Source organism: Cherax quadricarinatus, chromosome 1, assembly GCF_038502225.1.
Source record: "Cherax quadricarinatus isolate ZL_2023a chromosome 1, ASM3850222v1, whole genome shotgun sequence".
Classification (NCBI taxonomy): Eukaryota; Metazoa; Arthropoda; class Malacostraca; order Decapoda; family Parastacidae; genus Cherax; species Cherax quadricarinatus.
The window spans coordinates 49,637,389-49,652,240 of record NC_091292.1 but is presented as its reverse complement, the minus strand read 5'-3'; the positions used below and the strand labels follow the sequence as shown (position 1 = coordinate 49,652,240).

At 43.9% G+C, this 14,852-nt stretch overlaps 1 protein-coding gene across 3 annotated transcripts in view; it reads right to left on the bottom strand.

Annotated features, from left to right (window-relative positions):
• LOC128685475 (putative neural-cadherin 2) overlaps positions 1 to 5,027 on the bottom strand; it is a 221,203-nt gene extending 216,176 nt beyond the window's left edge. For all 3 annotated transcript variants that reach the window (XR_011391651.1, XM_070082192.1, XM_070082196.1), the window contains exon 1: positions 4,866 to 5,027. Coding sequence is in view for 2 of the 3 variants with exons in the window: in XM_070082192.1 (XP_069938293.1) it covers positions 4,866 to 5,018 (153 nt within the window). In the remaining variant the exon portion in view is untranslated. The remainder of the gene's footprint in view (positions 1 to 4,865) is intronic.
• Between the last annotated feature and the right edge of the window lie 9,825 nt (positions 5,028 to 14,852).

Sequence of the window (14,852 nt, the reverse complement as noted above, 5' to 3'; positions counted from 1 at the left end):
GCTTAATGCCCATTCCAGCCAGCGATTTCATCGACCTTGTTGAACTATGTGTTGGCTTTACGTGTTTCTCTTTCGAAAATCACCTCTTTCAGCAGACTTTTGGACTACCCATGGGTTCGCCACTCAGTGCAGTCCTGGCGAACCTATACATGGAACATCTAGAAGCCGAACGTTTCTCCACCATTATTCCTTCGTCTGTCACCTGGCTCCGTTATGTTGACGACATTCTCCTCATAACTCCTAAACGCTTCAACGTTCAAGCTCTCCAAGACAAGCTCAACCAGGTCGAGCCTTCAATCCAGTTCACACTTGAAGAAGTCGACAACACTCTTCCTTTCCTTGATGTCCTGCTCTGCAAAGCTGACCATGAACTTCGTTTTAAAGTCTATCGAAAACCCACCAACCAAAACGATCTTCTCCACTTCTACTCTCACCACGACACCAAAACCAAACGTGGTGTAATTATAGGCTTCTTCCTGCGTGCACTCAGAATCTGCAGCAACGAGTTCCTCGAGGAAGAATGCACTATAATTGAACAAATATTTTCTAAACTCCACTATCCTCGTCACTTCATCAGAGACTGCAGACGGCGGGCATTAAACATCTTCAACACACCCAGAGAAGACACTGCCGAGAAGAGATACATAGTCCTTCCCACCAACTCCATTGCCAAACATGTTTCCAACATCTTTGCCAAAACATCATTCCAAGTATCTACCTCCACAACCACGACCATCAAGGACATCACCAGTAGTAGACAGGACAAGCCTCCATTCTCTGCAGGGGTATACATAATCCCTTGTAATGACTGCAACAAGTTATACGTGGGCGAAACATCAAGGGACCTCCAAACACGTATTTCAGAACACCAATACGCAAGCAGGTCTGACGACACAAGGAATGCCTGCGTACAACACCGTAATTCACACAACCACTTGATAAACTACAGAAACTCAAGACTTATCGCCACAGAAGACAACACTCAATACCGAAGAATCCTGGAATCATCACTTATTTCTATGAAGAATTGAGACACTTATGCAACACATGGGAATCTTTATTGAAGAAACGTTTCGCCACACAGTGGCTTCATCAGTCCAATACAAAGTAGAAATGGGTAAGGAGAGTAGAAGTATGAGGTAATCAGTCCCTCAACCTGGATTCGATGTGTTCAGTCCATCACTCTTGTAGTAAGTGCAGCATAGGGCCAGAGAGGTGGCTTATATACTGCGGTGAGATGAGTTGAAGCAGGAGGAGGCGGGATCTTAGTGGGACCTGCCACTAGTGTAAGTAGGTCATCGTCCAAAGGTTGGGCAAGCGTTGAAGTCTTTGTACCAAGATTCCATGATGTTGCAGTGTGACAGATGTGATGAATGGTTTTGAAAACCGACAAGTTGAAGAATTGAGACACTTATGCAACACATGGGAATCTTTATTGAAGAAACGTTTCGCCACACAGTGGCTTCATCGGTCCAATACAAAGTAGAAATGGGTAAGGAGAGTAGAAGTATGAGGTAATCAGTCCCTCAACCTGGATTCGATGTGTTCAGTCCATCACTCTTGTAGTAAGTGCAGCATAGGGCCAGAGAGGTGGCTTATATACTGCGGTGAGATGAGTTGAAGCAGGAGGAGGCGGGATCTTAGTGGGACCTGCCACTAGTGTAAGTAGGTCATCGTCCAAAGGTTGGGCAAGCGTTGAAGTCTTTGTACCAAGATTCCATGATGTTGCAGTGTCTGACAGATGTGATGAATGGTTTTGAAAACCGACAAGTTGAAGAATTGAGACACTTATGCAACACATGGGAATCTTTATTGAAGAAACGTTTCGCCACACAGTGGCTTCATCAGTCCAATACAAAGTAGAAATGGGTAAGGAGAGTAGAAGTATGAGGTAATCAGTCCCTCAACGTCCAAAGGTTGGGCAAGCGTTAGGAAGTTGAAGATCCATCTCCCCACTTTCCCAGTTATTCCTTTAGCACGTATTTTATGGGCTATTACGCCATGATCGCATTTGTCAAATGCTTTTGCAAAGTCTGTGTATATTACATCTGCATTCTGATTTTCTTCCAGTGCATCCAAGGCCATGTCATAGTGATCCAGTAGTTGTGAGAGGCAGGAGCGACCTGCCCTGAACCCATGTTGCCCTGGATTGTGCAGATTTTGGGAATCCAGGTGATTTGCAATCCTGCTTCTTAGCACTCTTTCAAAGATTTTTATGATGTGGGACGTCAGAGCTATTGGTCTATAGTTCTTAGCTAATGCTTTGCTGCCACCTTTATGGAGCGGGGCTATATCCGTTGTTTTAAGTGACTGTGGAATTTCACCCATGTCCAAGCTCCTCCTCCATAGTGTACTTAGGGCACGCGAGAGGGGTTTCTTGCAGTTCTTAATGAAAACAGAGTTCCACGAGTCTGGGCCCGGGGCTGAGTGCATAGGCATGTTGTCAATGGCTTTTTCGAAATCTATCGGAGTTAGGGTAATGTCGGAAATCTGGCATACATTTATGGAGTTTTGAGGCTCATTCATGAAGAAATCATTTGGGTCGTCGATCCTCAGACCGATTAGTGGTTCACTAAACACAGAGTCGTACTGGGATTTCAATATTTTACTCATTTCCTTGTTGTCGTCTGTGTAAGTCCCATCCTGTCTGAGTAAGGGCCCAATACTAGATGTGGTATTTGCCTTGTTTTTGGCATATGAAAAGAAATATTTTGAATTTCTTTCAATTTCACTAATAGCTTTAAGCTCCTCCTGCCTCTCCTGGTTCCTGTAAGAGTCATTTAGCTTAAGTTCGATAGTTTCCACTTCCCTGGTCAGCGCCTCCTTTCGTGTATCAGATATTCTAGCACTCCTGAGGAGCTCAGTGACTCTTCGTCGTCTTCTGTAGAGGGAGCGTCTTTTTCTCTCCAGTTTACTCCTGCTCTTCTTCTTTCTTAGGGAAATATGCCTAGAACATGCTTCAGCTACCAGGAAGTTGATCCTTTCAAGGCACTGGTTTGGATCCATGTCATATAAGACATCTTCCCAACATGTTTCGTTTAGGACATGGTTTACCTGGTCCCAGTTGATGTACAAAAATTCTGGCCACAAAATAGAGCGAAACACCAACGTCAAAGACCTGGGAGTGATCATGTCGGAGGATCTCACCTTCAAGGACCATAACATTGTATCGATCGCATCTGCTAGAAAAATGACAGGATGGATAATGAGAACCTTCAAAACGAGGGATGCCAAGCCCATGATGACACTCTTCAGGTCACTTGTTCTATCTAGGCTGGAATATTGCTGCACACTAACGGCACCTTTCAAGGCAGGTGAAATTGCTGACCTAGAAAATGTACAGAGAACCTTCACGGCGCGCATAACGGAGATAAAACACCTCAATTACTGGGAGCGCTTGAGGTTCCTGAACCTGTATTCCCTGGAACGCAGGCGGGAGAGATACATGATTATATACACCTGGAAAATCCTAGAGGGACTAGTACCGAACTTGCACACGAAAATCACTCACTACGAAAGCAAAAGACTTGGCAGACGATGCAACATCCCCCCAATGAAAAGCAGGGGTGTCACTAGCACGTTAAGAGACCATACAATAAGTGTCAGGGGCCCGAGACTGTTCAACTGCCTCCCAGCATACATAAGGGGAATTTCCAACAGACCCTTGGCAGTCTTCAAGCTGGCACTGGACAAGCACCTAAAGTCGGTTCCTGATCAGCCGGGCTGTGGCTCGTACGTTGGTTTGCGTGCAGCCAGCAGTAACAGCCTGGTTGATCAGGCTCTGATCCACCAGGAGGCCTGGTCACAGACCGGGCCGCGGGGGCGTTGACCCCCGGAACTCTCTCCAGGTAAACTCCAGGTAAACGACATATAAAATACTGAGAGGAACTGACAATGTGGACAAAGATAGAATGTTCCAGAGACGGGACACAGAAACAAGGGGTCACAGTTGGAAGATGAAGACTCCTATGAGTCAAAGGGATGTTAGGAAGTATTTCTTCAGTCACAGAGTTGTCAGGAAGTGGAACAGCCTAGAAAACGACGTAGTGGAGGCAGGAAGCATACACAGTTTTATGACGAGGTTTGATAAAGCTCATGGAGCAGGGAGAGAGAGAGGACCTAGTAGCAAACAGTGAAGAGGCGGGGCCACAAGTTATGACTCGACCCCTGCAACCACAAATAGGCGAGTACACAAACACACACAGAGTACACAGGCACATAAGGCCAGGAGCTGTGACTCGACCGCAGCAACCATAATTCGGCGAGTATTCACCCCCACGCGCGCGCGCACACACATACAGGCTATTGAGAAGTACCCTTAACTACCAGTAACTAACACAGTTGGTTAAGTAGTGAGTAATAACATTATCATCTCAAAGAATTTAAGTTGTTAATATATAACCTTCCTGTGTTATTTAATATCTATTGTTTACTAAGTATTCCCTTATATACTAGACATAGTTATAATAATTTTAAAAATAAAAGTTAGAGGAAAAGTATGGGTATTGCCCAAAATTTTGGTATCGTCCCAACCCTAGTTGAGAGAAAGTAGATTTTGATTTTTATATGTAGCAGAGGCCAAGCAGAGTTCATGCATCTTCCATATAACGTGAAAACAAATATCACGATAGTTTTAATACATAATTCACATTTGTAAAAAGGTTTAAGTAAAGATTTGTTACAGAGGGACCCCAAGTGTGTTACTAAATTAAGGAGTAATGATGAAGTGGTAAAATAAAGTCAGCAACCAAGATTTTATACTTGCAAGAGAAACTCGAGAAAAACTGACCTTGATCTGGAAACGATATTATTGAAAGGCACTTACTGAAAAAAAACTACTTTAAGTAAATTTCATAGAAAATTACCTGTAGCGGGAGAGCCATTGAAGCCAAAGAAGCAGCTGATGAAGGTTTGTGTAGAGGCGTAGTGTTGGACGATAAACTGACGGAACCAAGAACTTCATCCTCACCCTTATCCTCAATGTTGCTTTTATCTTCCACTGTCACTCTCACGTTCATTATCTTCTCTAACTGAAAAGTAAACAGAAATAAATGAAATGGAAGTGAATGATATAATGATACCGACAAGATGTAGAAGACACTTATGTACAGTTCAGTGCATTTATTAAATGAAATGTTTCGCCAAGAGTCTCTCTTCAGTACTAATACAAAGAAAATTGTTGTTGTTAGTATATTTGCATCTCTGTTCTGACACGAGTCTTTTTCAAACGGTGATCATACACAGGCTTAAGAAGGAAACCAGGAGTTTGTCCAGGTTTAGAACCCTATGATGGGGCAGTCAAGTTGTGGTCTTCCTTTTACAATGCTAAGGCGAGGACTCGGTATCCCTTTCTCGGTTCAACTGGTGTTTCAGAAAGCAACAATTTTTTCAAACACTCTGAGGCGGGAAGGAAACACATCTTTTTTTCAGTAAAAGTGATGTCTGCCGCATGATATGAATCATGGCGAGAACCAGCTTAACACACTCTGCCATCTTCCCTCATCACGCGGAGCTCATACAAAGGAGGTTTACCAGTCTGTCCCAAGTAAGATAAGTTGCAGGCATTGCACTCAATCTGGAAAATGCCTACACAGACCCCAACTTATGCCTAGAACAGATTAACTCTGTGGCACTCGATGTATGCTCAAGGCTTATTCCTTTAAGAAAAAGGAGGAGTAGATGTAAAATAGAAAGAGACAGGCGCTCCCTTTACAGGAGACGGAAAAGAATAACAGAGCGGCTAAAAGAAGCCAATATATCTGAAATGCGTAGGGAGACACTGGTCAGAGAAATAGCAAATATCGAACTAAAGCTAAAGGAATCTTATAGGAGTCAGGAATCGAGGGAAGAACCAAAAGCCATAAATGAAATCGAAACAAACTTAAAGTATTTCTTTTCTTATACCAAATCAAAGTCGAGAACAATATCCAGTGTTGGGCCCCTACTTAAACAAGATGGGTCCTACACAGATGACAGCAAGGAAATGAGTGAGCTACTCAAGTCCCAAATATGACTCAGTTTTCAGCAAGCCGCTAACCAGACTGAGAGTCGAAGATCTAAATGAACTTTTTATGAGAGAGCCACAAAATTTGGTAAACACAAGCCTATCTGATGTTATCCTGACGCCAAATGACTTCGAACAAGCGATAAATGACATGCCCATGCACTCTGCCCCAGGGTCAGACTCATGGAACTCAGAGTTCATCACGAACTGCAAGAAGCCCCTATCACGTGCTTTGAACATCCTATGAAGAAGGAGCATGGACACGGGGGTCGTCCCATAGTTACTAAAAACAACAGACATGGCTCCACTCCACAAAGGAGGTAGTAAAGCAATAGCAAATAACTACAGACCGATTGCACTAACATCCCATATCATAAAAATCTTTGAAAGGGTCCTAAGAAGCAAGATCGCCACCCATCTAGATACCCATCAATTACACAACCCAGGGCAACATGGGTTTAGAGCAGGTCGCTCCTGTCTGTCCCAAATACTGGATCACTACGACAAGGTCCTAGATGCACTAGAAGACAAAAAAAATGCAGATGTAATATACACAGACTTTGCAACAGTCTTCGACAAGTGTGACCATGGCGTAATAGCCCACAAAATGCATGCTAAAGGAATAACAGGAAAAGTTGGCAGAATGGTCTATAATTTCCTCACAAACAGAACACAAAGAGTAGTAGTCAACAGAGTAAAGTCTGAGGCGGCTACAGTGAAAAGTTCTGTTCCACAAGGCACAGTACTCGCTCTCATCTTGTTTCTCATCCTCATATCTGACATAGACAAGGATGTCAGCCACAGCACCGTGTTTTCCTTTGCAGATGACACCCGAATCTGCATGACAGTGTCTTCCACTGCAGACACTGCAAGTCTCCAGGCGGACATCAACCAAATCTTTCAGTGGGCTGCAGAAAACAATATGAAGTTCAACGATGAGAAATTTCAATTACTCAGATATGGTAAACGTGAGGAAATTAAATCTTCATCAGAGTACAAAACAAATTCTGGCCACAAAATAGAGCGAAACACCAACGTCAAAGACCTGGGAGTGATCATGTCGGAGGATCTCACTTTCAAGGACCATAACATTGTATCAATCGCATCTGCTAGAAAAATGACAGGATGGATAATGAGAACCTTCAAAACTAGGGATGCCAAGCCCATGATGACACTCTTCAGGTTGCTTGTTCTATCTATGCTGGAATATTGCTGCACACTAACAGCACCTTTCAAGGCAGGTGAAATTGCTGACTTAGAAAATGTACAGAGAACCTTCACGGCGCGCATAACGGAGATAAAACACCTCAATTACTGGGAGCGGTTGAAGTTCCTGAAACTGTACTCCCTGGAACGCAGGAGGGAGAGATACATGATTATATACATCTGTAAAACCCTAGAGGGACTAGTACCGAACTTGCACACGAAAATCACTTACTACGAAAGCAAAAGACTCGGCAGACGATGCCACATCCCCCCCAATGAAAAGCAGGGGTGTCACTAGCACGTTAAGAGACAACACAATAAGTGTCAGGGGCCCAAGACTGCTCAACTGCCTCCCAGCATAAATAAGAGGGATTACCAATACACCCCTGGCTGTCTTCAAGCAGGCACTGGACAAGCACCTAGAGTCGGTACCTGACCAGCCGGGCTGTGGCTCGTACGTTGGATTGCGTACAGCCAGCAGTAACAGTCTGGTTGATCAGGCCCTGATCCACCACGAAGCCTGGTCACAGACCGGGCCACGGGGGCGTTGACCCCCGGAACTCTCTCCAGGTAAACTCCAGGTAAACAGTACTGAGGGAACTTCTTGATCAAAATACTCTTAACAGTCCGCGAATTCTTAAAAAAAATTGTATGTTGAATCTTTTTTGTGTCATTAGGAGGCAGATAAATTCTCATTGTATGGCAGAACCAGGACTTTCTTGATCTGAGGAGTTATTCTAGTTTCAGTATTATGATAAGTTTTCCTAGCTGCCAGCACACTTGTTTCTACAAACTCCTTAAGGGAACGTAATTTCGTAGAATATCAATAACAACTTAGAACCTTACTGAGAGCTAATGACGAACTGACTAAACAGTTATCAGATAGATTGGTGACACTCCCGTATATGTACGGTTTGATTAAAACCAATGTGCCCGGTTTCCCAACGAGACCTATGATGAACTCGGTGGGGTCGGCGACATACGTCCTGTCAAAATGGTTAGTAAAAATATTAATTCCAGTGTTTGGTAACATCTGTAAAGCCCACATAACAAATAACTCTGACCTCATTGACAAATTGCAAAATGTTACGCTAATAAGTTTTGAGGTCGTGGCGTTGTTCACCCGAGTTCCTGTTCCCGATCTGTTATCTGAAAGAAGAACTAGATGAGTTTCTCATGCCATTCAATAAGAACACTATCATTGAGTTGATTAAAAGTTGTGTGTAGTTGACTGCAAATTTGAGTCTGAAGGGAAATATTACTCTCAAAAGCAGGAAAAGCCAATGGGAAATCCATTGTCTTCCCTATTAAGCAATTTTTATTTGGAGTTTCTTGAGACTAAGCTGTTGAAAGATATCCTGCCCCATGAAGCTAAGTGATTCAGATATGTGGATGACATCTTGTATCTTTGGCCGAATGATATGGACCTGAAAACATATTTATCAAGACCTAACACTTTTGTTCCATCTATTCAACTGCCATTCTAAGATGTTCTGATCTGCTGGGTTGACAGAATGTTTAATTTTATAGTATATAGGAAGGCCATTAATGTGTGTTCATATACCCACTACTACTCTATGAAACGAGTTAAAAGGAGTGTCTTTCTCACTAAGTTTCTGAGAGCTTACAGAGTGCGCAGCAGTTTCTGATGAGGAATTTAGGAAAATCTTTGATATTGCTATGAAACTATGTAATTCTAAGGAGTTTGCAGAAACGGCTCTGCTGGCAGCGAGGAGAACTTATCATAGGGCTGAACCTAGAATAACTCCTCAGAACAAGAATGTGCTGGTTCTGCCTTGCAATGAGAACTTACCTGTCTTGCTGATTGCCCTAAAATGGTTTAACATACAAGTTGTTTTTAAGAATTCACGAACTTTTATGAGTATGTTGATGAAGAATTCCCCTCAACACTATGTTGGCTGTATATCCAGGATTAAGTGTAATGTTAACACCAATATTCCATACAAACATCTAATGAATCAAATAAGATATTCAACCACCCCTGAATTTGCAACAATCCCATAAATTGTTCAGAAGCAAGAGTCCTAGTTCATTGTACTTTATGGCTGGAAAGGAATATTTTAAAATTGGCAGTTATATAACATTATAAATTCTCTATATACAATTATAGTTTCGGATTATTTGAACTCAATTCAATGAGGCCATCGTGCATAACCTGAAGCCGGATTTCTATACAAATATTTTGAATTGTTTTAGATGTATTTCCACACCGAGGAATTAGGGCCTGCTTTCTTACCTTCTTGTTAGACCAGCATCTGCTCAAGAATTGGGTGGGATAGATAAACTATAGACATCTCCCTTTGCATAAACTAAAGATGTCACCATCAAACACATAAATACACACACACACACACACACACACACACACACCCCACATACACACATGCATGCATATACAACAGGCCTAGTGTCTAATTGACATGTGCCTAAGACAAATTGGTAACTAACACACACACACACACACACACACACACACACACACACACACACACGGTTTCACACCTTCCTGAAACCTGACCTGACACACCCACTCTCCCTCCCTCTTTCTCAAACCCATACCTATACCCTCTTACACCTACTTTCTATCTCTCCCTCTCCCCTCTCTCTCCCCCCTTCTCCCCCTCTCTCTCTCCCCTCTCTTTCTCCTCTCTCTCTCTCTCTCTCTCTCTCTCTCCCCATCTCTCTTTTCCCCTCCACCTCTTCCTTATTTGTCACTCCTCTCTCTCTCTCTCTTTCCTCACTCGCTTATCTCCTCAAAAAAAATAAATAGTGGGTCAGACGGGGACTCGAAGGACCCAGGGATCAGAGGAGAATGGTTCTGGTAGGGAGGAGTGGATGGAGGAGCAGTGCAAAGGGATGGAACAAGAGTGGGAGAGAAAACTAGGAGAGCTTTCTCCAAAAATTGAGACAGAGCTTTCTGTGAAATTGGAAAAAGAGCTTGGAGGAGAAGAAAAATTAGGAGACAAGTTTAAACTGCAGCCAGGATAAGGGTCCTAGAAGATGAGGTAAACAGGCTGAAGGGAGTTACAGGGGTACTGACCAGAGAAGACACAACATATGAAGCTGGAAGGCCCAGTGGGAAGGAAAGAGTTATAACTTATGCTAAGGCCATATCAGCCTACCAAGCAGGGCCAAGGAGTGAAGGGGGAGAGCAGCTGGGTGCACGTGGAGAGGGTGATAGGTCAAATGCAGAGGAATGACCATGCTACCAAGAGCTACAGGAAAAAAAAAATAGGTAATGGGAGGAGGAGAGGGCAGTGTTTTTTCGTGGGCTTCAGGAGAACAAGGGAAGGACACACTGAAAGACAGGAGGCAGAAAGAAAGGAGATTGAGAACATCACAGAAATATGTAAAGCAGACATGTCCAGGGTTGCAAATTTTCAGAATATAGGGGGGTTCTTGAAGGGGAGAAAACAACTGATCAAGCTGATTTTCAGGACAGAAACAGTGTGGAACAGGATCCTCCAAGAGAAACCACAGTTGAAGTACTCGGCAGAATACAAGAGGGTGTTCCTAGACAGAACACAAACAGATTGACAGCAGCTGAGGGAGGGGACACAAAAGCGAAAGCAGCTAGGAAGAGAGACAAGGACAGAATCAGCAGAGGACAAGCAGAGCAGGGCAGAGCAACAAGAGCAAGCACACACAAAACCATCCCCAGAACCCCACAACCAATCATGTTATCCCAACACAAACCACAATCCACATTCACAGCTCCCACCCAACACTCAGCTATACCACAGTACACTACCAGGACCCCCACCCTCAAAGACCCCCCAAAACACAGTGTTGGTGAGGAAACTGAAGGTATGGTACAAAAACGCTGATAGAATAACAAATAAGTGGGAGTGGCACGAAAGAGTTAAAGAGGCATCACCAGACATAGCTCTCACAGAAACCAAGCTCACATGTATGATAACAGATGCCATCTGGAGAGAGAAGACTAGAGAAGCAAGAGATTACATAGCAGGAACGCTTCAGTCTGGAGTTCCTAAGGTGGTAATTGCAGTGATGTATAACCCACCACAGAATGGCAGGAGGCTAAGCCAAGAGTATGATGAGAGTAAAAGAGCTATGGTTGGCACACTGGCTGCAATGGCCAGAAGGGCTCATGCAAGCAGGGCAAAGCTACTGATCATGGGTGACTTCAATCACAGGGTAATCGATTGGGAGAACTTGGAGCCACATAGAGGCCAAGAAACATGGGGGGCTAAGATGACGGAGGTGATAATGGAAAACTTCATGTACCAACACATAAGGGAAACTACCAGAGAGAGAGTAGAGGATGAACCAGCGAGACCGGACATAGTATTCACCTTGAGTACTGCAGATATTGAGGACGTTACATATGAAAGACCCCTTGGGGCCAGCGATCATGTGGTTTTAAGCTTCGAATACACAGAGTTACAAGTGGAGAGGGAAGCAGGAAAGGCCGGGTGAATGAAGCCAAACTACAAGAAAGGGGACTACGCGGGAATGAGAAACTTCCTGAACGGGGTTTAGTAGGACAGAGAACTGGCAGGGAAGTTAGTAAATGTAACAACAATATGCAAGGAAGCTGAGGAGAGGTTTGTACCCAAGGGTAACAGGAATAATTAAAAAGCCAGGATGAGCCCATGGGTCATCCAGAAGTGTAGGGAGGCAAAAACCAGGTGTGCTAGGGAATGGAAGAAGAATAGAAGGCAAAGGACCCAGGATAATAAGGAGAGGAGCTGTAGAGCCAGAAATGAATATGCACAGGTAAGAAGGGAGGCCCAACGACAATATGAAAACAAGATAATAGTGAAAGCCAAATCTGACTCGACGCTGTTATACAGCCACATCAGGAGGAAAACAACAGTCAAGGACCAGGTAATCAGGCTAAGGAAGGAAGAAGAGACAACAAGAAACGACCGTCAAGTATGTGAGGAAATCAAATTGAGATTCAAAGAAGTGTTCACAGATAAGACAAAAGGGACTCCAGAAAGATGGAGAGGTGGGTACACCATCAAGTGTTATACATAATACATACAACCGAGGAAGAAGTGAAGGGGCTGCTGAGTGAGCTAGATACCTCAAAAGGGATGGGGCCAGATAACATCTCTACATGGGTCCTGAGAGAGGGAGCAGATGTGTACCCTTAACAACAATATTCAACACATCCATCGAAACAGGGAGATTACCTGAGGTATGAAAGACAGCAAATGTAGTCCCAATTTTAAAAAAGGAGACACTAAACTACAGACCAATGTCACTGACATGTAAAGTATGCAAAGTCATGGAGAAGATTATCAGGAGAAGAGTGGTGGAACACCTAGAAAGGAATGAGCTCATCAACAACAGCTAACATGGTTTCAGGGACAGGAAATCCTGTGTCACAAACCTAATGGAGTTCTATGACAGGGTAACACCAATAAGACAAAAGAGATGGGTGGGTAGATTGCATTTTCTTGGACTGTAAGAAGGTGTTTGACACAGTTCCACACAAGAGATTAGTGCAAAAACTGTAGGACCAAGTAGGGATAACAGGGAAGGCACTACAATGGATCAGGGAATATTTGTCAGGAAGACAGCAGCGAGTCTTGGTACGTGGCGAGGTGTCAGAGAGGGCGCCTGTGACGAGTGGGGTTCCACAGGGGTTAGTCCTAGGACCGGTGCCGTTTCTGGTATTTGTGAACGACATGACAGAAGGAATAGTCTCTGAAGTGTCCCTGTATTCAGATGATGTGACGTTGATAAGAATTTAACCAGATGAGGACCAGGCAGAACTGTAAAGGGATCTGGACAGGTTGCAGGCCTGGTCCAGCAATTGGCTCATGGATCTCAACCCCACCAAGCAAAGTCATGAAGATTCGGGAAGGGCAAAGAAGACCGCAGATGGAATACAGTCCAGGGGGCCAAAGACTACAAACGTCTCAACGAAATAACTGCTCTCGCATATGGGCGCCTAGCAAACCTAAGAACAGCATTCAGACATCTTAATAAGGAATCGTTCAGGACCCTGTACACTGTGTACGTTAGGCCCATATTGAAGTATGCGGCACCAGTTTGGAACCCACACCTAGCCAAGCACGTAAAGAAACTAGAGAAAGTGCAAAGGTTAGTAACAAGTCTAGTCCCAGAGCTAAGGGGTATTTCCTAAGAGGAGAGGTTAAATGAAATCGACCTGACAACCCTGGAGGACAGGAGAGAGAGGGGGGAAATGATAAGGACATATAAAATAGTGAGAGGAATTGACAAGGTGGACAGAGACAGAATGTTCCAGAGATGGGACACAGCAAGAAGGGGACACAGTTGGAAGCTGAAGACTCGGATGAATCACAGAGATGTTAGGAAGTATTTCTTCAGTCACAGAGTAGTTAGGAAGTGGAATAGTTTGGGAAGCGATGTAGTGCAGGCAGAATCCATTCATAGCTTTAAGAAGAGGTATGATAAAGCTAATGGTGCAGGGAGAGTGACCCAGTAGTGGCCAGTGAAGAGGCAGGGCCAGGAGCTATGAATCGACTCCTGTAACTACAAATAGGTGAATACAAATGAGTACACATACACATATATACATACATATATATCAATGAGAACACTGCACTAGCCAAGGAGTCGAACCCATGCTGTTTTGGCCCGCCTCATGGTGAGAGAAAAGGCATGACGCTTTAGACCACTAGACCACACACCATATATCCTTCGCTGCTGAGTACAACATCTAGCTTGGCTGGATGCACCATTGTTAAGGATTGTGTGGTCTAGTGATCTAAAGTGTCATGCATTTTCTCTCACCATGAGGTGGGCCAAAACAGCATGGGTTCGACTCCTTGGCTAATGCAGTGTTGTTATTGATCAATACCACTTGTTCTGTGGGTACAATAATATAATATACTGCTTGAGCTAGTACACAAACAGGGAGTAGAATGAAGTTAGCTCAGAGGCGTCCACACCACCGTTTGTCCTTCGATGGTGGGTATAGCATCTAGCTGGATGCGCCATTGTTAAGGATTGTGTAGTCTAGTGGTCTAAAGCGTCATGCATTTTCTCACACCATGAGGTGGGCCAAAACAGCATGGGTTCGACTCCTTGGCTAATGCAGTGTTGTTATTGATCAATACCACTTATTCTGTGGGTACAATAATATACTGCTTGAGCTAGTACACAAAAAGGGAGTAGAATGAAATTAGCTCAGAGGCGTCCACACCACCGTTTGTCCTTCGATGGTGGGTACAGCATCTAGCTGGATGCGCCATTGTTAAGGATTGTGTAGTCTAGTGGTCTAAAGCGTCATGCATTTTCTCACACCATGAGGTGGGCCAAAACAGCATGGGTTCGACTCCTTGGCTAATGCAGTGTTGTTATTGATCAATACCACTTATTCTGTGGGTACAATAATATACTGCTTGAGCTAGTACACAAAAAGGGAGTAGAATGAAATTAGCTCAGAGGCGTCCACACCACCGTTTGTCCTTCGATGGTGGGTACAGCATCTAGCTGGATGCGCCATTGTTAAGGATTGTGTAGTCTAGTGGTCTAAAGCGTCATGCATTTTCTCACACCATGAGGCGGGCCAAAACAGCATGGGTTCGACTCCTTGGCTAGTGCAGTGTTTATATATATATATATATATATATATCCTCCATGGGTAAGTGGAACAGAA